Source organism: Adiantum capillus-veneris, chromosome 23, assembly GCF_014529385.1.
Source record: "Adiantum capillus-veneris isolate H3 chromosome 23, ASM1452938v2, whole genome shotgun sequence".
In the NCBI taxonomy this organism is placed as follows: Eukaryota; Viridiplantae; Streptophyta; class Polypodiopsida; order Polypodiales; family Pteridaceae; genus Adiantum; species Adiantum capillus-veneris.
In genome coordinates this window covers 79,843,541-79,867,118 of record NC_140953.1, presented here as the reverse complement: position 1 = coordinate 79,867,118, position 23,578 = coordinate 79,843,541, and the positions used below count along the sequence as shown (strand labels likewise).

The 23,578-nt window shown below is 41.6% G+C and overlaps 1 protein-coding gene across 3 annotated transcripts in view; it reads right to left on the bottom strand.

Moving 5' to 3' along the window:
- The window catches only part of LOC147428047 (uncharacterized), a 54,412-nt gene extending 43,252 nt beyond the window's left edge, over positions 1-11,160 (bottom strand). The window contains exons 1-6 of one of the 3 annotated variants that reach the window (XM_086497538.1): positions 10,992-11,160; positions 10,855-10,909; positions 10,232-10,610; positions 7,711-7,884; positions 7,068-7,166; positions 6,887-7,000 (exon numbers count right to left, since the gene is read on the bottom strand). In XM_086497538.1, the coding sequence (XP_086353664.1) occupies positions 6,887-7,000; positions 7,068-7,166; positions 7,711-7,884; positions 10,232-10,495 (651 nt within the window). In that variant the 5' untranslated portion in view covers positions 10,496-10,610; positions 10,855-10,909; positions 10,992-11,160. The remainder of the gene's footprint in view (positions 1-6,886; positions 7,001-7,067; positions 7,167-7,710; positions 7,885-10,231; positions 10,611-10,854; positions 10,910-10,991) is intronic. The other 2 variants (XM_086497537.1, XM_086497539.1) reach the window with 2 other exon arrangements.
- Between the last annotated feature and the right edge of the window lie 12,418 nt (positions 11,161-23,578).

Below are 23,578 nucleotides of genomic sequence, written 5' to 3'. Positions count from 1 at the left end.
CATCAAAATGTTGTAAAATTGCTGAAATTTCAGCCACCTATAAAATCCCCCTTTCTTCTGTGATTGATTTTGCCCATTACTCCCTGCTGTATCGCGACACGAGACTCACAGTCTCAAAGCTTCATCAAGAAGCTGTGGGCTGTAGTGAGAGGAGAGAGCTGAAAATCGTAGAGAGAGAGAGAGGGAGCACTGAACTCGAAGAGTGAGAAAATAACTGTTGCTGCTTCCCGGCGCGGAGACAATGCTTCGTAGCAAGGCTCTGATACCAGTTTGTAGGAAGCGCTTGTAGCAGGAGAAGGGTAGCGCTGGTGTTTCTGCAAACAACGATGGAGAGAGAGAGAGAGAGAGAGAGAGAGAGAGAGAGAGAGAGAGGATTCGTACGCAGGTGTTAGCGTCTGCTATTCGACACATTTACTAATGCAATGTTTTATTATTATGAGGGTGCACACTATAAGGGTCACATAAGTGACCCTAGGGGTGGTTCACACCCAAAGAATAAAATAATGTATACAAGGGTGGCCAGAGGGCCTTTAGACCCAACAATATTCACACTGTGGTCCTCTCATTGACCTAGCATTGGAGCTAGGGAGATCGAGACGCCCACAACAGAGGAGAGGAGCTTCACAACATCGACGCAGACTGCAATAGAGGATTCAAGCCATACTATCTCGACATCCACAGTACAGATGAGGATGGATTCATCACCCATTATATAACCCTCTTGTATTGGGCACCCATTGTATCAGTGGTCACACATACCCCACATAGTTCCAGCTAGTAGCACTTCTAGATTCATTTTCATATCTCTTTTTTTGTACCCAGACATTGTATCAGATTCACCAGTTTGTATCGGTTTGGTCTCATAGGTCATTTTGGCCTCTTGAAGACATTAATATATCATTTCTCTCTCTCTCTCTCTCTCTCTCTCTCTCTCTCTCTCTCTCTCTCTCTCTCTCTCTCTCTCTCTCTCTCTCTCTCTCTCTCTCTCTCTCTCTCTCTCTCTATAATGATGGAGAAGGTCCAAGTGATGCTCAAATCAGAGCTAAACTATATGAGGGATGACATCAGGAAGGAAATGCACGCGAGCGCTGAGAGCTACAGGAACTCCATGTATGGAGACATGATGAGAGAACTAAGGAGAGAGGTCCGGGGGACACAGAATAAGGAAATTCAGATCTTGAAAACGGAATTACGAAACCTAATCAAGGCCGAAGTAAATGTAACCGAATGCGTTATGTAAAAGAAACTCGATGAGGCAGTAGCAAGTTTTGAAGCATGGAGAACAAATATGGAAAAGCACATGGGGGGAAAAGATATCGAGGAGCTAAAAGGAGAACTTGCGGCTTGCAAATCTGCAACTAAGAGAAGGGAGACGACCAACCTTTGGTGCTGAAGGAGCTCGAGGACATGAAGGATCAGATGAAAGCTCTACGGGAAGGAGATGAACAAAAATCGAAAACGGCATCTTCATGGGCGGAACGTCTTTTTAAGACACAAGAAAAGGTTGATGAAGCAGAGAAATGGATTGAGGATGCGAAGAAAGGGAAGGCCCAGATGCCAGACCACACCTACCTCCACCATTATTAATATGACCATTGAGGAAGAGCAAAAAAGGAAGAATCGGGCTCTGCATATGCGGGTCACAAGAGTCAAAGACAAAGAGAATGTAGATGAAGAAGTGAAGGAACTGCTACAACGCATGGGCATCACAGAGCCTACTCACACAAGTGCATGGAGAGTGGGCAAGAAAGGAATCGATGAGAAGAGAAACGTAAAGGATAGGGCACTTATTCTCCGCTTCCCGAATATAGAAATAAGGAAAGAATTTCTAAAGAAGAGGCCAACTCTTAAGAAAAACTGTATTTTCCTGGGAGATGACCATACATTGGCACAAGTGGCACACATGCAAGAGTTGATGCCAGAGATCAGGGCAGCAAGAGAAAAAGGGAAAATCGCCTTTTGTAGAGGAGGGAAAGTAGTGGTTCTGGAAAAGTGCTCATCATGACGGTGCGAGACCTATGGGGCGACGCTCCGAATAGCGGCGTGGAATTGTAATGGATCATATAGGCTAGATGTAGGTGCCTTTGAAGACAGCTTTAGGGACAGAGACATAGTTTTCTACTCAGAGACACACCAGATACCGGGACAGCTTATGCCACATGTGAAGGGTTATTTATGGGAAACAGCTGGTCCGTCAGACAAGAGATCTCTACGAGGTAGCCGGTCGGTCAGACAAGAGATCTCTACGGGGTAGCTGGTCGGTCAGACGAGATCTCTACGGGGTAGCCGGGGTTCAGGAGGAGTAGTAGTCCAATTTAAGGAGGAGCTGAAACCACTACTACAGATTATCAGGAAAGATGAGCAAGCAAGGTATATGTGGGTGAGAATGAGAGCCGAGACAGGTAGATTTCTATATATCGCTATATGCTACTTCCCTCCAAGTACATCAGTCTACTCCTCACCTAAAGGACAGTCCCCTTTCTCCATATTGAATAATGACATATGGGAGTTCTCTAGAGATGGAGACATTGTTCTCTTAGGAGACTTTAATGCCAGAACAGCCAACTCTCAAGCAGTATTCTATGATACTTCTGAGGAAATGCTCAGAGAAGTGGATTTATCACAGAGGGGGCTTACTAGAAACTCACAGGATAAAGAACACACTGAATATGAGAGACATCACATGGAGATGGCAACTATACAGGGTTTGGCCATACTTAATGGTCTAGAGAATTTCCCTTTATCAAGGGGATTCACATGCTTCCCGCACAGGCATGGGGCCAGTACAGTGGATTATGTCATGACTTCACCAGGCTTTATTTCTAGTATCGAGGACTTTTAAGGTGGGACCCAGACCGGTTGGGATTGCAGTGGATCATGCTCTCTTGACCTTATCAATCTCCTTCCAATACAATGCCTCTCAAGTACAAAGGAAGAAGACCCACACAAGATATACTTTCAAGCCAGAGACTGATTCAGTCTATGTGGAAAAGATCTATAATAGGATGTGGGCAGCCGAGCCAGTATATACTGTAGAGGAGATTACCTCTCAGTTAACAGAGATACTACATGGAGCAGCACTAGAGGCATACCCACATACTCAACCTGATCAGAAGAGAGGATCTGGGAACATGCCTCAAAACAGTTGGTATGATGAGGAATGCAGAGAGACGAGAACCAAGGTCCAGAAAGAGCTTACACTTGGGATCATCACATATAAGCAGTCTCGGATCTTTCTTCTATGTATAGTATGTCGCAAGAAAAGGGCATTTTTAGCCAAACTGGAGAAGGATTTATATCAGCTCTTCTTGAGTCACGACTCACATGAGGCCTCGCGTTTATTTCACGAGCACTCACCGCCTCCGACGATTACTTCTCCGGAGATTTGGGGTCAATATGTAACATCATTATATATGGTATCTGGACAACCTCCATTACGAGATCCGCCAGAGCCATGCCCTGCTACTAGTACTTTCTTTACTACAAAAATGGTGGGAAAAGCCATTGATAAGATGAAGACAAGAAGAGCATATGATCATGATGGTTTAGTAGCAGAACATCTGATCCATGCCAGGGATCTACTTTCAGAAGTCCTTGCTCGTCTGTTTAATCAGGTCATGTGTGAAGGATTACCTGAATCTTGGAAATTATCTACTATCGTACCTATTTTCAAGTCAGGGGATCCTATGATACCCGGGAACTACCGTACCATTATGGTAGGTCACACATTGACCCGATTGTACGCATCCATTCTTGAACAAAAATTGAGTAGATGGGCAAAGAATGAGGGCATAAGGGCAACAGGACAAGCTAGATTCAGGAGGGGTTATTCCACTTTAGATCATATTCTTACGCTCAGAGCCATTATTGAGGAAGGAAGAGCAAGCGGGAGAAGGATGTATTGTTGCTTTGTGGATTTTCGGAAAGCTTTTGATACAGCACCAAGGGCCAGATTGATGCGCAATGCAAGATTGATGCGCAATGCAAGAGTTAGGGGTCCCCAAGGAGATTATTTGGGGGATCATGGCCTTATACGGGTCAGTAACTGGTTATGGACGTACTCCAGAAGGGGATTCCGACATTGTTCATTCCACCGTTGGAGTAAAGCAGGGATGCCCACTGTCCCCTACTTTATTTGGTATGTACATAGATGAGGTATCAAATTACATTGATAGAGAGGGTGACAGAGGTGCTCAACTTGCAGGGTCATGGATCCCTTTGTTGTTGTATGCAGATGATATTGTATTGATAGCAGAATCACCAGATGGAATGCAGAGGCAGCTAGATGCATGGCATAAATTCGCGGAGGACAGTGGACAGTCGGTAAACTTGGGTAAAACCAAAGTTATGGTGTTTAACACCACACCGCAGTGGGTTAGGAGATCGGCACCTACATTTGCATATGGCCAGGCTACAGTAGAGTACACAGATGCATACACATACCTTGGTGTGGTATTTGTAGGACCGAAGTTTACTCTTAAGAAAGCAGCGGATGCTAGATTGTCCAGAGCCTCTGCGGCCTTGGGAGGGTTGGAGAGGATGTGTTCACAAGTGCATTTTTAGGAACCACAAACAAAACTTTGGCTCTTTGATACTGTGGTGGCTTCGGCTATGCTTTATGGGGTCCAGATTTGGGGACCATATGTGGATCAGGATAATTGGAAGTCAATGGAGAGACCTTTGGTATCTATGATTTCCCGAATGGTTAGAGCCAAGGCCTCCGTACCACACGCGATTACCCGAGCGCAACTGGCTGCCCCTCCGATAGAAATTGAAGCTCTTACCAGATCAATGTCCTTTATGCATGGTTTGTGGGATACAAATAATTGCCGATATACTAGACTGGCCCTCGAATCCTCTTGACAATTAGCAATGAAAGGGGATACATCATGCTGGTATGCGCAACTGTCCTCGTGGTTTCAAAGACACGGGTTCAGTATGGAAAGATTACCCCCCTTCCAATACTCTCTTGAGGCTCCATCACTGGCAATTACATGAATGGAGATTAATAAAATCATCTGTCAGGATCTTATACAGTTGGATACTAAGAGGACATGGGTAGACCCTACACAAGAATTGGGCACGAAGATGGCCGACTACAACGAAAACTTCCTACAGCTATCTGAAGATGGGTTTGTGATTCGCCCGAGCTACATGGATACCCACCTATCTCATGGTTTGAGATGTGCTATTGGTCAGATTCGTACATCCTCACACCAGCTAGAAATTGAATTTGGCAGATTTAGGGGAATCCCACCTGAGAGCAGAATTTGCAAGTTATGCGGAATGGAACCGAAGACAGAATTACACTACATATGCCATTGCACCGTATACTATGAGATACGTGGGCGTTTCCATTGCCTAATTAAAGAAGGCTTTGGACCTCTAGATAGAGTCATGCAATACCAAGATCAAAGATGCTTAGGCTTGTACCTACTGGAACTACATCGGCACAGGGATAATCTAATGAGAAGACAAAGAGCACTACAACCTCAGAGGCAGATCACAGATTTCTTCAGATCAAGAGAAGCAGGAGTGGACGGAGAAGCAAGAGGCCAGCAGCCAGCACAAAGGAGTACCCACATTCATACCAAAGGCACCCTCATTGACAGGGCGATTGAGCTTAGGAAATCGAGACGACCACGACCGAGATGTAGAAGCACACTTCACCGGAGGAGACTACAACAAAGGATTAGAAGCATTCTAGCCAGACACCCAAAATGCTCCTAAGAAGTTTATTTAATACTTTGTATTTAGTTTTTCACACTTTTCACACTTAGTACTTTAGTACTAAGGTACCCAGACATTGTAACAGATTCACCACTTTTGTATCATTTTGGTCTCATAGGTCATTCTGGCCTTTTGAAGACGTTAATGTAACATTTCATTTCATATCTCTCTCTCTCTCTCTCTCTCTCTCTCTCTCTCTCTCTCTCTCTCTCTCTCTCTCTCTCTCTCTCTCTCTCTCTCTCTCTCTCTCTCTCTCTCTCTCTCTGTGTGTGTGTGTGTGTGTGTTTTACGTGCTAAAAATCTATTCCAATCTGTTCTTTTCGATTGGAAGGTGGTGTCGTTCCGTACAACATGTATGTTGTGGAGCCATAGAGAGATTCCTGTTTGTCACACCAACAGAGAAAGTGCACTTGGAAGTTGGTAACAACATAGGTCCCCCCCCCCCCCTCCCCTCACACACACACACACACACAGAGGAGCATACGTCAATGCGATACAAAGATCTGCGCGCTAAGTTTCTATCATCGCTCTAGAGATGCAGGGCAGGAAATCCCATGACTGAATGAAGCCATACATGAAGAAACCGAGACAATAAACAGGTGCTTGATAGGGCATAGGAAATTTTATTATCAATTGGTCATAACTCAAACAAATACTTCACAGTGTGAAATCGTATGTACGCTATACAAGTATAGCATATGCCTAGGAAAGAAAATGGAGGTTACAGACTTATGGCAGTTACAAGACAGCAACACAAAGTGACCATCAGTTCCATCATGCATAATAGTGGCAAAATACTGCAACAACCCCAAGCTTTACCACCCATGTCCAATAGTGGGTGTAGAACTAGGAATCAATATGGATACCGACACACACACACCTCTACCTCACCTCTGTTATTTGAGGTTCTTTCCTAAACTTATCGTTTCTTTGGTCTTACTTTTGCAGCTTCTTGAGTCTCATTTGTCTTTGTCAATCTCATTCTCCTGATAAGGACGTCTACATAGCCCCATTTCTTCCACTCATGTCTTCACTCTCTGTGTATCAACCACATTCCCAGATACAACATCTTGTTTACACAAAAGATGTGTGTTGACTGCTACAGCTCAAATTCAAGTAACATGAGAGCTGATGCCATTTAAATTAAACACAATACCTCCTCGAGTTCTGTTCTGATATCAGACACAGCACGCCTTACTTCAGACCTCATAGAATCAAGAAAATTTGTCATCCCTACATCTGCCACAGGGGGTTCTGCTCGTAACGACTGCTGCCAAAAAAGAAGACGTTTGTTTATGGTTGAACAGCAACTGACTGAACTTCTCTCAGAGCAATACCTTCATTTGATCGAAGACAGCCCTGATAGTTTTTTCTTCAACCAAGTCTTCTGAATCAGCTGTGCCAAGTTTTTTCTCAGGAACCACAACATCAAGCTCCTGAAAGAAAAGTACCAACTCTTTGATCAATGCGAATGGTTGTTCACTTTAAGATGTTATTATCAATGCCAGCAACACTCACAAATCCCTTTTGGTGATTGATAAATTGCCCAATGCATCTAAATGTTGAGTAAAATAAAATTTCTTTTCTCTCTTCCCTGCAAGCTCCTCAATGTTATGACCTAACTCAACTCTATTCATCCAAACGAAAAACAAAGAGTAACCTGCAACACAAATCCAGACTGCTCAAATAATGTTGGTACATTCCCCGCTGTATGAGCAAACTGTCAAAATGTTTGAATGATTTTTTACCAACACAAAGTTCCATTTGGAAGAGTTTTAGGACTGCTAAGAGTGAGGGAAAGACAACTGGCCTCAATCATACTGTAAATAAAACCAACCCACGCACTTGTTGCTTTTGACCAGACAGCCTTGAAAATTTGAGTTGCACAGATTTTATAGGGACTTTTAAAATAAATAAAACACTAATGACAATACCCATACAATTTTGAAGTGTTACAGCTCAAAGCATCATAATACTGACCATATTACTACCATACTGAGACATGTCATGGCTGCTTAAAGTTCTTCTCAGGCGATTTTGCTGAGGATCAGGAGCCTTTGTCACTGAAAAAGATGGTTTTTGAGTCCTTTCATCTTCAGACTCTGCAGCCCATCTACGACGTGGCCGCTGTGTCGTAGAGAAATCTGGTTCGTTCTGTACAAGAGAAACGCCTGATCTATATTTAGGAACATCTTATGATTATCAATCAATGGTTTAAGACATCAAAATAGTGACCATTTTGCATTGATTGGTCAGTAAAATACGTTGTCCAAAACACGCGGCTGATGAAAAATCTACAATACCATGTACTGATTAACTATTTTGAGTATAAAATCAAAACAGAAATTGCTTAAACAAATAAAGATCCTAAAATCCAATGACAAATCTCTTATCGTAAAAACTCAAAAAACTATTAGAGTGAAGATCCAAAGCACAACAACTAAAGATGTGTACAAACTTGCTAAAAGGATCTCGCTACAGAAATACTTTAATAAATAATAACATCCTGTTTTGTTGACATTTTGCTCAGAATGAGACTTTTCCCCAATGTTACGGTCACACTAGGGATTTCCTGATTGAGATGTCTACCTGTCTCCACATTCGTTTGTAGGTGTCAATTATTAATATACAGTATTTGGTTACTTTGGCATCTTCATTGTAAGGTGCAACGGAAGTGAATGTTGATAGTGCTCAAGATAAGTGCTCCGAACTGTGCTCAAGGGTTCCTTTTACTTACAAAAGGGAGAGCTTTCCATTCCTTTAGAGAGAGAGTGCAGTCAGTGTTCACAAACAAAGTGAATGCTATTGTGAATGAAGGTGCTGAGAGTGAGAGACAAAGAGAGAAGAATACGACACCATACGGTTCTCAAACCCTCCTCCAAGGGCCCCCCTCTCTATGGCGAGAGAGGTCTATGCTATAGATTGCACAAATCTGGTACAATGTTCTAGATGCAATGGACTTGCCGACAATGTCAACGACAATGATGATGATGACAATGACGAGGACGGGCTGAAAACTGAAAACGCTAGGGCTAAGATGCTGAAATCTGGAAAACGCTGACTTTCTGTTGAACACTAACACTATGTCAGCAAGGATGGCGATGACGACTCCTCAACAACGATGCGTTGAAAACGCAAATGCTAAAATCTGAAAACAGCAAACTGAACTATAAACGTTGGCTGACTCGATAAAACGACGAGGATCTGCTGTGGGTAGGTGAGATCTGCAAGGGCTAAGTGCTGAAACCTAAAAACGTTGATGGTCTTGGCTGATTTAGCGTCGGGAAACTACAAAGCGCTGGGCTTGATCTCCAACTAAAAACACCAGGAAACGCTGGGGCTGATCTGCTACAGAAAACGCCAAGCTGATCTTGTTGGCTGAAAACGTTAGGGCTCTCTGTCGGTCTCCCTGCTGAGAAGGTGCACTGCAAGTTGCTGGAACTTCTTATGCCTCTTCTTTTGCTTCTATTGAGTGATCACTGGGTTTCTTTTATATTTCCTTAGCAATTTGCCCTACTTACTTCTCCAACAAAAGTCACTTATAAAGAAAAATGTGTATTTTGGAAAAAAGGGTTCTATGCTTGTGTAAAATGCTCATGATGGGTACTGAATGCCATGCTGATGATTATGTTGTGTGCAATCAGAGGATATGCAACTAATCTAAGTGCTTGGACATACACGGCCTGTGCACAGGCTCACAAAGGTGCCAGAACACTCTCTAAGCTGACCTAAACCCTAGAACTGAGATAGCTTGTCCACATGCAAATAGGGTTAGATGTGCACATGACATCCCCTCCTTTTTAAAGTGAGATACTAGTAATGAGTTGCATGGCGTTGAGGGAGTGCGCCAACAACTCCCGGAATCCTGCGAAGAACTCTTTGCCAAGAACTCTTTGCCAGCCCACTCTGATGCGTGGGTCGTGCGATACTTGAACTTCATGAAGGTCTGCAATGCTTGCTTTTTTGGGTCGTGCTGTCGAAAGCGACACAAAATGATATGTTGCAGCTTCAATGCTTCAACTTCGGCTTCAGTTTGAGTCTCCCTGAGATTTAGATGATTTAATGGATTCACGTGTTTATGCAAATGTTGTTTTGGAGCTGACGCCGTTGTTAATGTATAATTGGTCATACATTTGTTCTAGCCTCCAATATATATACCCCTACATTTATATGCTAATGTCGTTGTTAATGCATTTTTTGGTCACGGAGATTGCCTTTTGAAGTTGAGTGGTATAGTTTGTCGTTTCTAGGAGTTTGAAAGGTTTTGTACAAATATATATATATATATATAATGTATATATATATGTGTGTGTGTGTGTGTGTATATATGTGTGTGTGTGTGTGTATATATATATAGATATATATATATATATATATATATATATATATATATATATATATATATATATATATATAGAGAGAGAGAGAGAGAGAGAGAGAGACATCTACTCACTAAGTTTGCACAATCAAAATAAAAAGAGATGATTTTGAGGGGAAACACCTCTGAGTCGCTTGGGCAGACAGAGCGCCTTCCTCCGTGTATGTCTGAAGTTCTTCGGTAGGAAGAGCGGTACTCTGATGTTGAGGAGCAATCAGACAAGTACCTTGCTGAGAAATCTGTCATGCTGCTCGATCGTCTGTGGGAACCTTGTCCACTAGGGGAGGGATCACGCTTGGACCTAGGTGTAGATGGTACACCATTGGCATCTGTACCTGAACCAGAACAACCTCTCCTTGTCGTAGAACGAAATGCCGATGTAGCCATTCTTTTTGCAAGCAAATAATATATATGTTGTTGACCTCAGCAACCCTTCTTCACTGCAGCCTTGTGGGCATAACCTCTTGTACAATGGAGCACGTTTACACAGAGCTTAAAGTGTCTGCAAAGCATGCAACTTAATCACAAAATACACACATGGATACATACATTCGTAATTCGTGGTTATAACTAAAAAGAAGTACATCCTTTGCCTCTCTGCCACATTCACAGCTTAAAAAATGTGTCTGCACAGCATGCATATTTCAATGTTTGTGTGTGCGCATGCACAGAAATAAAGCTGCAGCATGATCGAGCAAACTACAGCTAGGAAGAAACAGATGAATCAGCCATATAAAAAAGGCTACCTGCATCCTTGTGCGTATGTGTATCCAACGGCCCCATGAGCGAGCAAACAAACAGCTAACAATGAGCAGAGTGGCTCTCTCTCTCTCTCTCTCTCTCTCTCTCTCTCTCTCTCTCCACAAGAGATGAAATGGCTTACTATCAGATCGAGAAACCTTGACGGTTCAAGGATAAGAATTGCGATGCCCACAAGATTTGTCGCCCTTGAATCTTCCTCAAACTCCGAAGGCTCGTCTGCAGGCGCCAGCTCGTTGTATAGACCGAGATAAAAGGTATTTCGGCCATGGCCCTTTTCATAATGAGAATGTGGGCACAGGGGGGAATATGAATGAACGTGCACCAATTTGAAATTAATGCTTTGGTTGTCTCTCGCAAAAAAAGGAAAGTCTCAGCTTAGAGCTGCGTCCCGCCAAGCGCTTGGAGAGGGATACACATGATGGTCCTGCTAACTCCTTGTAACTGCTTATGGGCCTAAATAAAGTATTTCACAGATTAACTGCTACAAGCAATGACGAAAGATTGCATTTTGAGGTTTTTCCAACCACTTTCTCACATGCAATCAATGAAAATGCCCACTAACCCGCTAGACAAGTAGCAAGCACTAACATTCCAAACTTTGCAATTTGTTAGAGAGTTTACAATGTGATGGTGAAGTCTTGGATGTGTCATAAACACTCAGTGGAACCCCTGGACAATAGGACAGTGAAGGCTTCAAAGCTCTATCCACTCAAGGGGACATGATTCTAAGAGCGAATGTTCAGCAAAAGTGTGTCGCAACTAACAATCGTGATGCTTTAGGATTGAAAATTTCTTGTTGGCAGCAACATAAAAAGGAAAAACTAACCTATATTTTGAGGAAAACAATGCAAAATTCCAAAAAAATAGCTCAAATTTGTAGGATTCCTTTGGATAATTCATACATGGAGATTGTGTATGGTTGCAAAATTGAATTTTCTTTAACATTGCTTAGTAAACCTCCACATGATGTGTTCCAATTCCCTTTTTTGGGTTCAAATTTGTAGGCCACTTTCACATAGTGGGTTTGGCCAACACACAGGGAAATGTTGACCACATTATTGCCACGAACCGGCTTGTTCCATGTGATCATTTTGTCATGTGTTATTATTTGTGTGTTACATGATGAAGCAACATATTAAACCATGTTCGAGTGTGGCCTACACACATTTCCACCATCTCAATGCATAGACGGAAACTCTAGACTCTCTCTCTCTCTCTCTCTCTCTCTCTCTCTCTCTCCACACACACACATTAAAGCAACATATTAAACCATGTTCGAGTGGCCTACACACATTTCCACAATCTCAATGCATAGACGGAAACTCTAGACTCTCTCTCTCTCTCTCTCTCTCTCTCTCTCTCTCTCTCTCTCTCTCTCTCTCTCTCTCTCTCTCTCTCTCTCTCTCTCTCTCTCTCTCTCTCTCTCCACACACACACAAATGTGTAACTCTTTTGAAACTAATAAATGTAGACATGTAGTAGTGTTAGTGTGTATACGCGCTTCACCAGGGGCACTTTTCTCCCACTATGTTTTTCCCCCTAGACATCTGGTGTGAAAGGACACCTTATCTCTTATAAGCTTTGTAGCTCTGAGTTTGTAAATACTCTATTATTCTAATACAGAGAGATAGACTACAAAGATCTCGTACGCAAGCTCTGTGTCTTCTCCTTCTCCATCTTCTTCCTACTCTGAGTTGCTATCTTCCTTCTGTTTCCTGTTTCATCATCTTCAACAATTGGTATCAGAGCAAGGTGATTTCCAGAGCCTCTACTTGCGTTTTCGCGTCCGCCCGCGCAATCGCAGTTTTCAGGCAGTTTTCGAAAAATCTGCTCGTGGAGTATCCTCGACGTTCCGGGAGTATACTCATCAGACGACCTGGGGTTTTACCCCCCTTTTGAAGCCATTCGAGCCCTCAGAATTTTGTTCTGAGCAGCGTAGCAGAAGTTACTTTTCAGAGGCGTTTAGATCAAGAGGGTGTGCTTTTTGACAGATTTTCTTCAGGTAAACAGTTCTTTTGGGAAGCAGCTTGTCTTAGCTTTGTGCTGAGATTTTGTGTAGAGTTTTGCTTGCATTGGAGAGGAGATTTGTGAATCTCTTGGAGGTTCTTTTTCTCTCTTGTGTGCATCCACAATATGGCTCAATATACGGAGAAAGAGATTTTTGGTGTGTTTACATCTGAAGACAAATTGCATGGTACCAACTATTCTCTTTGGTCTTTTATGGCCAAAAATGTTTTGGTTGGTAAAGGATTGTGGGATTATGTATCTGGAGATGAAGTTCGTCCAGGTAGCATTGCACCTGCCACGCCTGGTCGTGGTGCAGTTGTTGGTCAAGACCCTCACAAGTCACTCCAGAGCAAAAGAAATGGGATACTAAAGATGCACAAGCTATGGCTGTGATTGCCTTAACCATAAAGAGGACAATCACACCACATATCAGATCTTGCTGAACTTCTGAGAATGCTTGGAACACTCTGCAAGCTATGTTTGGAGGAAGAAACGCTGCCAGAATAGAGTTTTTGAAGAAACAACTTGACAAAATACAGATGGATGAAGGTAACGATATCGTCGAGCATCTTACAAAAATCAGGGATCTTAAAGAGCAATTGCTTAGCATTGATGAAGTGATTCCAGAGAAGGACTTGGTTTCCAAAACACTCAATTCACTACCACCATCTTATTTGACTTTTCAGACTTCTTTGACTCTGTCTTTGCGAGTTAATCCTAAGCCTCTTCGTTTTGAAGAGTTAGTGGCTTTGCTATTGCAGGAGGATCAATCACGTAAGAACAAGTCTTTACAGGTGGATGGTATGGATCATGCTCTTGTTGTACATAACAAAAACAAGGGTAAAGAGAGTGCTCATCACTCCAAGTCTGGTGTAGGACAGTCTTTAGAGAAGTCTAAAGGTGATTCCGACAAGTCCAAGAAGAAAGGTAAATGTCACTACTGCAAGAAACCTGATCACTACATTAGTGAGTGTAAAAAGCGAATTGCTAAAGAAAAGAAGAAACAGTCAAGTTTGGTTGTTTCAGCTTCTGGTGATTCTTCTACAGCTAAAGAAGAGTCTACAAACTTTGTGCAGGATTCTAATGCTTTCTTAGTATGTTCATATTTTTTTGCTTACAGTGTTGACGAGACACAAATGATTTGGTACTTTGATAGTGGTGCATCTAGGCATATTACTTCAAGGAAGGATTTGTTTTGTTCATTGGATGCAGCTCCAGCAGGAAAGAAGGTGACATGTGCAAATAATGCTTCTTATCCAATCAAAGGCATTGGTAAGATTTTGATTACCATTTCCGATGGTTCAGATTTATGCTTGCCAGATGTCTTATATGTTCCAGGGATCAAGAAGAATTTGTTGTTTGTATCCTCTCTTGCAAAAAATGGTCTTCGGGTCATTTTTGAGGATGACAGATGTGTTGTACGAGATCGAGAGAATGGTTATTCTCTTATCACTACAGGTACGCTGGAAAATGGACTATTTGTGCTAGATCGTTATGCAAAGCAGATTCAGGTATGTATTGCAGAAACAAAGACTCAGGCCATGCAGGATGCTGAGTTGTGGCATGCTAGATTTGGGCATGTTGGTTATGGCAGTTTGATGACTTTACAACGTCATAATATGGTGCATGATTTGTCTTTATTGGAGATGCCACTAAGACATGTATGTGAAGGTTGCGTTCTTGGAAAGATGTACAGATTTGCATTTTCGCAGGATGGTTCAGTTAGAGGGACACGAAAGTTGCAGCTTGTACACAGTGATGTATGTGGTCCTATGAGGACGCCATCTATGGGAAACAACCTTTATTTTGTGACCTTCATTGATGACTTTTCCAGGTTTTGTTGGGTGTATCCACTCAAAGCAAAGTCAGATGTATTTGCAATTTTTCAACATTATGTCGCCATGGTTGAAAATGAAATAGGTTGCAAAGTACAGACTCTTCGTACCGATCGAGGAGGTGAATACATGTCAGGTGCATTTAAGGATTTTTTGGGAAAGAAAGGCATTAAACACCAATGCACTATGCCATACACACCACAACAGAATGGTGTTGCAGAAAGGAAGAACAGGTCTTTAATGGAGATGGCTAGATGTATGCTCAAGGCTAAGAGTTTGCCTCATAAGCTATGGATGGAGGCAGTTGCTTGTGCAGCACATGTTTTGAACAGGTGTCCTACTCGTGCCTTGAATACCATTACTCCATATGAAGCTTGGTATGACAGAAAACCTTCAGTCAATTATCTTCGTGTTTTTGGTTGTCTTGCTTATGCTCACATCCCTCAACAGTTACGTGGGAAGCTTGATGATAAGGCAATCAAATGTATATTTGTGGGGTACAATAGTGGAAGTAAAGGTTATAGACTTTACAATCCTGCTACAAGCAAGATTTTTGAAAGTCGTGATGTAATTTTTGCAGAAACTACTGCTCAACCTATGGTTGCTTTTGATGTACCTCATATGCAGACACATGATGTATTTGAAGGTTTGCTTCCTTCTTTTGTGGAGGATCAAGAATCACAACAGGTTGATAATCTTGTTCAATCTTTTGATTAGCATGTGACACCTCATGATGTAGAGGAAATTGTGCGTGAAGAGCAAGAAGTTCTCAGGGAAGAAAGAACCTTGCCTAAATGGGTTCAAAAAACTTTGCAGGATAGCAAGTTGGATGCACCGTTGCCACGAAAAACACGTGCTAGTACTACTTTTGGCAGAGAGCAAGTAGATTTGGCTTGCTTTAGCACTCTTTGTGATGCAGATGAGCCTGATTCATTTGAAAAGCTTTAGAGTGTGTTCAGTGGAAAAATGCTATGCAGCCAGAAATTGATTCTATTCATAAGAATCATACATGGGATCTAGTGGACTTGCCTACAGGTAAAAAGCCTATTGGTACAAAGTGGGTTTTTAAGGTAAAAAGGAAACAAGATGGTATTGATGACAAGTACAAAGCAAGGCTTGTGGCAAAAGGCTATGCGCAACAGAAAGGCATAGATTATGATGAAACCTTTGCTCCTACTTCTCGTGCGTCCACAGTTAGATCACTAGTTGCAATTGCTGCTCATCACGGTTGGAAAGTGCATCAGTTGGATATCAAAACTGCTTTTTTGAATGGTGATTTGCAGGAAGAAGTTTATGTAAGTCAACCAAGTGGTTTTGTTGTAAAAGGTCAAGAGCAAAAGGTATGTAGATTGCGTAAAGCTTTGTATGGTCTCAAACAGGCTCCAAGAGCATGGTATGAGAAGATACATACTTATTTGATTGGCCAGGGATTTCAGAATAATCCAACAAAAAGTACTTTGTATGTCAAAAAGAGAGATAGAGTTCTCATTATGCTAACACTTTATGTGGATGAGATGCTTCTTACAGGCAATACTGCAGATGAAATTGAAGCGTTTAAAGATGCTTTGAGAAAAACCTTTGAGATGTCTGATTTTGGTTTGCTACATTATTACTTGGGTATTCAGTTTGTGCAATCAGAGGATGGCATATACATGTTGCAGGCAAAATATTTGCATAAAATTTTGGACAAGTTTGGTATGCAAAATTGTAAACCAATCTCTACACCCATAGAAACTGGATCAAAGTTGAGCATGCTCGATGCTGGAGAACCTTTTGATGTACATACTTATGCAGCAGCGGTTGGTTGGTTGATATATTTGGCAGGCAACACTCGTCCATACATTCAATTTGGGGTTTCACAAGCAAGCAAATTTATGCACAGCCCATGTATGCATCATTGGCAGGCTGTGAAGCGCATACTTCATTACCTTTAAGGTACCCCTAATCTTTCCATGTTCTTTCCAAGGGGGGATATGTATGGAAAGCACAGTTCTATGCAGCTTCTTGGTTACAGCGATTCAGATTGGGCTGGTGATTTTGACACACGACATTCCACAAGTGGGAATTGTTTTTTCTTGGGAAATGCATGTATATCTTGGCTAAGCAAGAAGCAACCCACAGTGGCTACATCAACTTGTGAAGCTGAGTACAGGGCAGCTTTCACGGCAACAGTTGATTGTGTATGGATACGCAGGTTATTGGCAGATCTTTGTGAGTGTCAACACGCACCCACTACCATTTTCACTGACAGTCAGAGTGCTATGGCAGTTGCAAGGAATCCAGTATTTCATGCAAGAACAAAGCACATAGAGGTTCACTACCACTATGTCAGGGAAAGGCTACATGCAGGGGAGATCACACTAACTTACTGTCCTACACAGGATAACATTGCAGATCTATTTACGAAGGCGTTATCACGAGAAAAGTTTGAATCTTTCCAAAAAGCTTTGGGCTTACTCTCATACACATGATGATCTGCTACCTTGTACGGATTCACACTATCACTACAGAGGGGATTTGTAGACATGTAGTAGTGTTAGTGTGTATACGCGCTTCACCAGGGGCACTTTTCTCCCACTGGGTTTTTCCCCCTTTGGACATCTGGTGTGAAAGGACACCTTATCTCTTAGGGTCTCATATAAGCTTTGTAGCTCTGAGTTTGTAAATACTCTATTATTCTAATACAGAGAGATAGACTACAGAGATCTCGTACGCAAGCTCTGTGTCTTCTCCTTCTCCATCTTCTTCCTACTCTGAGTTGCTATCTTCCTTCCGTTTCCTGTTTCATCATCTTCAACAATAAATAGGATCACATGGGTCCACAAAGGGATCCATGCGGAGGGGAGTAACTTTTGCTTTTAACTCTGGTATCACTCTTCTCCTCTCCTCTCTACTACCCGAGGCATGGAATCCTAGCACTTCGTTGTGGGAGGTGCGCATGTCGAATCAGGTGACGATATTTATGCTTCTTTGTTTCCAAGAATAGTCAAATTTTGGCATAATTTGAGTCCGCCTCCGTTTTGTGGTTGAAGTTGTGTAGAGTAGGAAGCACTTTCTTAACCTTATGTTATGCCCTAGGTGAGCAAGCCTTTCCATGGGTTAGTGAGTAGAGGTAGCCCATAAAATTGTCCTAGCCTTTGGAGGGTACATCAACACCTAGAAAGAGTGAGGAGACTTCATGCTCGATTGCTTACTAAAAAGGCTCCATGCCTGAGAAAGAGCCAGATTATTTTTTGTCTTATTTACTCCTTATTTAGAGTCACACTACTTTTCAAAAGTATCAACCATCAAGAAAGGGAATCATGATTCCATGCACAGCTCAAATTATAAGTGGAGCCATATTTTTAGAGATGTACAAATAGATTCTTTTCCCTTCTCACACGGAAAGCTTATGATGCAATTTGCCTTTCTCGTGTTACGAAGCTATCCATTAATAAAGAAAACAAACGATTTCATATGCTTTTTGCTATGAATCTCAATTACGCTTCAGCAAAACTTTTCTTTGAACTATTTCTCGAGTCTTATGTCTTGTAGAGCTAGGACACACATCAATTGTGGATAGAATGCTTTGACCAAATAAAGCATTCCATTATCTATTTATGTATCCTCAAAGTCTATGCATAGGGAGCCATTGACAAGGAAAATTGATTCATGAATAAATTTTAAGGTTGGCATTGTTTTGCTTGTTGCTACTAAATCAATCGATGAGAAAATGTTGCTTACAGTTGAGAAGACTGTAAACTCTAGTAAGGATTGGTAACTGAAGGGAGAGGGGGCGGAGAGTTGAAACTTGCTCTAAGGTTTTAGTTACTTGTACCTTCAGTGCATCCAAACCTACAAATAATTTTTTATATCCAAGATACATTCTCACTATTCGCGTACCATATTGTAGAAAAATCATATCGACGCCACCATTTCTATAAACTTCAAGGCAATGAATTCCTCCCAATCATTCTAATCCACAAAAAGGAGAGTGTCAAATACTGGAGGAGAAACAAACATGATTGTCCAATGAAGGAGGATGAGCCTATCATGACCTTTCAACAATGAAGAAGAAAACAAGTATATATCCATATATTTTGTGTTACTTAATTTTGTGTAAAGTCGAGTAAATACAATACCAGACATTTGAGCGGACACATACTTTGTAGCTCTCACCCGTTGTACAACTAAAGATGATGATATACACTCTCTCCATTCATGCAATGTCCTATTTCTCATGAAACACTTCTAAATTTGACATTCTTTGGTAGCCAAAACAATTGTTATTTACTTGTACGAGTTTTCAAACGATGTTATGCTTCAAAATTCTAGTGGGTATTACTATGGAGTCAGATTATAATTGGCTTGTCTACTAACGAGATATGAAGTAAACCTCGAGGTATGCCAATTTATCGATGATTTTTAATCATGTCGATCTAAGAAGAGCATTTTGAATTTGATTGACTTTGACTTTCGATGCACATAGGCATCAATATTGTGCATAATGCACTAACCTCGTGTTGGTTTTGTTTTTATTCGGCTTAAGAACAACATTGGGAACCATCTTTTAAAGCATAGGCTTGTATAAATGCATCAACCTCGTGTTGCTTTTGTTTTTATTTGTCTTAAGAACAACATTGGGCACCATCTTTTAGAACATGGGCTTGTATTTTAATCTAATATACTAATTATGCTCTCCTTAACTACTTTGTTGTCAAGTTAGACTCTTCACAAATAAAGCTAAGCAAATGAGGTAAAGCAGTTTGAGACCAAGGACAATATTGTTGTGAGTCTATTTTTACTCTAACCAACTCAAATTTTGCATCAAATGAGTGGCAAATATGTTGTAAATAATGTGTTTTAGCCTATGCTATCCCAAGTCCATTGGTCACATGTACAAATTTGTCAATTTAGGCAATGTACATTTTTCATTTGGGTGTCAATTCCTTAGTTTAGGCAACACCGAGTTTATAGTGTAGATTCCCTAGATTAGGCAGCACTTGTGAAGATTATCCACTATAGGGAGCACACCCTCACTACAAATACACCGATTTAGACAACACCAATGCCTTTTTGCATGTCTAGACCTCAGTGTAGATTCACCAGATTAAGTAGCAGGCACATTTGTTATTGATTTGTATGCTTAGGCAGCATCAATTACAAAATCATATTGTATGTGACTAGCCACCATTATTGACAGTGTTACCATATACATGTGGTAGTGATGTTTGTGAACACACTAGGACCGCCGGGGTATTTTTTCCCTCTTTAGGAGGTTTTTCCCCCCGTGCATTGTATATATGCCCATCACTCTAGGGCTATCTATCTTTCCATTGCACACCAAGTAACACACTTTCTATTGTGTGCCTTGAGCTTCCTTCGTCTTCTCCAAGCTGTGTGTGTTTCTCTGCAACCCTAATTCCAACAATTGGTATCAGAGCAGGTTACGTCCTCTCGGGCTTAGTCGCCAGCTGCTCCAGCACACGCCAGCTCACTTTCTTCGATTACAGTGAGGTTTAGCGAGCGTTCGCAAGTCGACAAATATTTCAGGAGGGCTCGTAGAGCTTAGTTTGCTTAGATTTCTGAGTTGGACTCATTTCGGCCTCCGTTTCCACTACAGGCAGGTCTGCACAAGCAATTTTGTTATTTTGTGTAGAATTTTTGTCAGCGTCATTTTCTGCATAACAGGTGCCTTACAATCTTCTGCGGTTTGTCATATATAGCACGTGTTGTTCCCGCTCCATTTCTCCTATTTTCGGGCAGTTTTCACATTAGGTGCAGCATTTACCATGGCTGACAACAACACAGATGTCTTCAAGATGTTTGCTGCTGAGGACAAGTTGGATGGGGACAATTACCCTATGTGGGCTTATATTGATGCAACACGTCCTTGTGTCAAAGGGCGTCTAGAATATTGTGCAGGGCATTGATATACATCCCGGTTCTGAGGATGTAGGCAATGTTGAGGATGTTGCAAGTCTTGTTGCAAGGATTGTTGCTATTAGAGTTGTTTTGCCTATGGCAGAACAAGCTCGTTGGGATATAAAGGATGCGTAGGCTCATGCATTGATTGGATTGTCTGTGAAGCGCACCATTGCTCCTCACATCCATTCAACAAAATCTACAAAACAGCCTTGGGATATTTTGGCTAGTCTTTATGCAAGTCGCAATGAGGTTAAAATTGCTTTTCTGCATAAAGAGCTGGAGTTGAAGATTATGCACGAGGAAGATGATATGGACACTTTCCCTCCTAGTGTCAAGGATATCAATAAGCAACTTATTTCTGTAGGTGAAGTCATTTTAGACAGTTCCTCTGTGCAGACTATTCTTGATGCCTTACCACATTCCTACCAGACTTTTGCTAGTACTTGGAGACTTATGACCCAAGGAAATCCAGAAGTTGTCAAGTTTGATGCATTATGTACATTGCTATTGCAAGAGTCACTTTCCATAAAAAACAGGACTAGACAAGTGCAGTTGAACAAGCTTTTATTGCTTCTCAAAGAAAGGGTGGTAACAACAATGCAGCCACTTCTTATGGATGGTTCTGCTGCGAGTGGCAAAACTTATGTTCCCAATGCTTCTGCTGGCAGCACATCGTCTGGCAATTCTGGTGATAAGGACAAACAAGAAGATGCGTTGCCATTATTGTAAAGCTAATGATCACTTGATCAAGCAGTGTCCTAAGTTAAATGCCAAAGAGGCTAAGAAGAAAGAGGGTGGTTCCACTACAAATGCTGGTTCCACTACAAATGCAGCCATTATTGAGTCTTCTGTAAAAGGAGACTGTAATGCTGATGTTGATGTAGAATGGGCTTTTAGTGCATAGTGCACTTACAATCCTGATGTCCATGATGCATGCATGTCAGTTGCCGCAGATTCACATGTATGGTATTTCGATAGTGGTGCTACAAAGCACATTATCTCAAATCGTGAATTGTTCACCTCTCTCGAGTCTGTCCCTCGTGGGAATTTAGTCACTTGTGGTCAACAATGCCTCTTATCCTGTTCAAGGAGTTGGAAAGATTGTGCTTACTGCTGCTAATGGCAGTTCTTTCACACTTGTTGATGCACTTTATGTACCTGGGATCAAGAAGAATCTTTTGTCTGTATCTGCACTTGCTATACTGAGACTTGTAATCAAATTTGTGGATGGCAGATGTACAGTTCATGATCTCAGTTTTGGTGATGAAATCGTTGCATCTGGGCTTTTGTGTTGTGGGCAGTATAAGCTCACTTTGTATGACAAGTGTGGACAAAATTTTGCAAATGCAGTTGCAGATTCAAGGGCTATTTCAGATGCAAAACTTCGGCATGCACATTTTGGTCATCTGAATTTTGTCAGTTTGCTGCGTTTGCAGAAATCTGATATGGTTGCTTCTTTGCCGCCTCTTGAAGCAACTGTCAAACATGTTTGTGAAGGCTGTATTTTGGGAAAGATACAGTGTTCTAAGTTTCCAAAGGATGGTTCAGTTTGGGCCACATGCAGGTTGTAGCTTGTGCATAGTGATGTTTGTGGGCCCATGCAAACTCCGTCCTTGGGCAATTACCTTTACTTCGTGACTTTCACCGATGATTACTCTAGGCATGCATGGGTATTTTCGCTTAAAGCGAAGTCTGAAGTTTTTATGTGCTTCAAACAATTTTTGGCTATGGCTGAAAATGTCTCGAAATGTACTATGGGCACCTCCGTTCCGATCGAGGGGGGGAGTATATGTCTCATGAATTCAATGCATTTCTGGCTAGTCGTGGGATAAAACACCAATGTACAGTGCCTTATACACCTCAGCAAAATGGTGTTGCTGAGAGGAAAAATAGGACACTTACGAAAATGGCACAATGTATGGTCAAAAGTCAAGCTTTGCCGCATTCTTTTTGGCTTGAGGCAATCATGTGTGCTACTTATGTACTAAACAGGTGTCCTACGAAAGCTTTGCAGTCTATTACTCCATATGAAGCATGGCATGATAGAAAGCCTCCTATTGAGCACATGCATGTTTTGGGCTGTTTGGCATATGCTTTGGTGCTACAACCACAGTGCAGAAAATTGGATGATAAGGGTGTCAAATGTATTTTTGTTGGTTATAGTGCTGAAAGCAAATGTTACAGGTTGTATCATCCGCAAACAAAACGTATTTTGGTTTCAGGGGATGTAGTGTTTGTGGAAGATTCTGCTCAGCCCTTGCTGTCATGTACTAGAGACAGTAATGTAAGCTCACAGGACATTTATGACCCTTTGTTGCCTCTTTTCGGTAGTGGAAATACAAATGTAAGTTCCAATGAGGCAAACGTACAGCCTATGGGTTTTTGAAAATGTTACAGATCAGCCTATTTTACTGATGTAGATGTACATGATGTACTTGATGAGCCATGCAATCAGAATATGATGTATTTATAGAAAATGACACATGGACTTTATGTGATTTGCCTCATGGCAAAAAAGCCATTGGTACGAAGTGGGTTTACAAGTTGAAACGCAAACCGGATGGTGAGATTGATGGCCATAAGGCTCGACTTGTTGCAAAGGGTTATGCACAAAAAAAAGGCGTAGATTATGAAGAGACCTTTGCTCCCACTTGTCGTATGACTACTGTGCATTTTCTATGTGCTTTGGAAGCTCATTATGGTTGGGATGTACATCAATCAGACATTGTTACTACTTTCTTGCATGGTGACATATTTGAGGAAGTTTATGTAACGCAGCCTCGCGGTTTTGTCAAGAAAGGACAAGAGGACAAAGTGTCCAAATGTAACAAGGCTTTGTATGGGTTGAAGCAATTTCCTCCTGCTTGGTATGAGAAATTTGACACTCATTTGGTCAACCAAGGCTTTCGTAACAGTCCAACAGAAAGCACATTGTATCTAAAGCGTGAGGGTGATGTAC